Here is a 395-nt window from a genome sequence, read left to right on the forward strand (position 1 = left end):
CGGCCGGCCGTGGTTTACATCGGCTCGGCCGGAAAACCCCACGAGCGCGTGGAGCAGAAGGTCTTCCTCATGTCGGAGTCGGAGAAGAGGTGCGGAGGGAGCCGCTGGGACGGGGAGGCTGAGTTTTGGGGGGTGACCCGAGGGGGTGAGGGGGATGCTGGGGAGTGGAGGGGTTCCTGTGGGTCACCTCAGCCCTTCCATGGCAAACCGTCCTCCTTCCCAACAGGAAGAAGCTGTTGGCCATCCTGGAGCAGGGCTTCGACCCGCCCATCATCATCTTCGTCAACCAGAAGAAGGGCTGCGACGTGTTGGCCAAATCCCTGGAGAAGATGGGGGTGAGTCTGGGCTGGGCTGCAGCCCCCCAACTTCAACTGGGGGTGCCTTGCGGGGTGTGG

The 395-nt window shown here is 64.1% G+C and overlaps 1 protein-coding gene across 1 annotated transcript in view; it reads left to right on the plus strand.

The window, feature by feature from the left end:
• DDX23 (DEAD (Asp-Glu-Ala-Asp) box polypeptide 23) overlaps positions 1–335 on the plus strand; it is a gene marked incomplete at both ends in the record, with an annotated part of 766 nt that extends 431 nt beyond the window's left edge. The window contains 2 exons of the mRNA XM_010152535.1: positions 1–89; positions 227–335. The exon at positions 1–89 is cut by the window's left edge and continues 6 nt beyond it. Of these exons, the coding sequence (XP_010150837.1) occupies positions 1–89; positions 227–335 (198 nt within the window). The remainder of the gene's footprint in view (positions 90–226) is intronic.
• Between the last annotated feature and the right edge of the window lie 60 nt (positions 336–395).

This window comes from Eurypyga helias, unplaced genomic scaffold (genome assembly GCF_000690775.1).
Source record: "Eurypyga helias isolate BGI_N326 unplaced genomic scaffold, ASM69077v1 scaffold48115, whole genome shotgun sequence".
NCBI lineage: Eukaryota > Metazoa > Chordata > Aves > Eurypygiformes > Eurypygidae > Eurypyga > Eurypyga helias.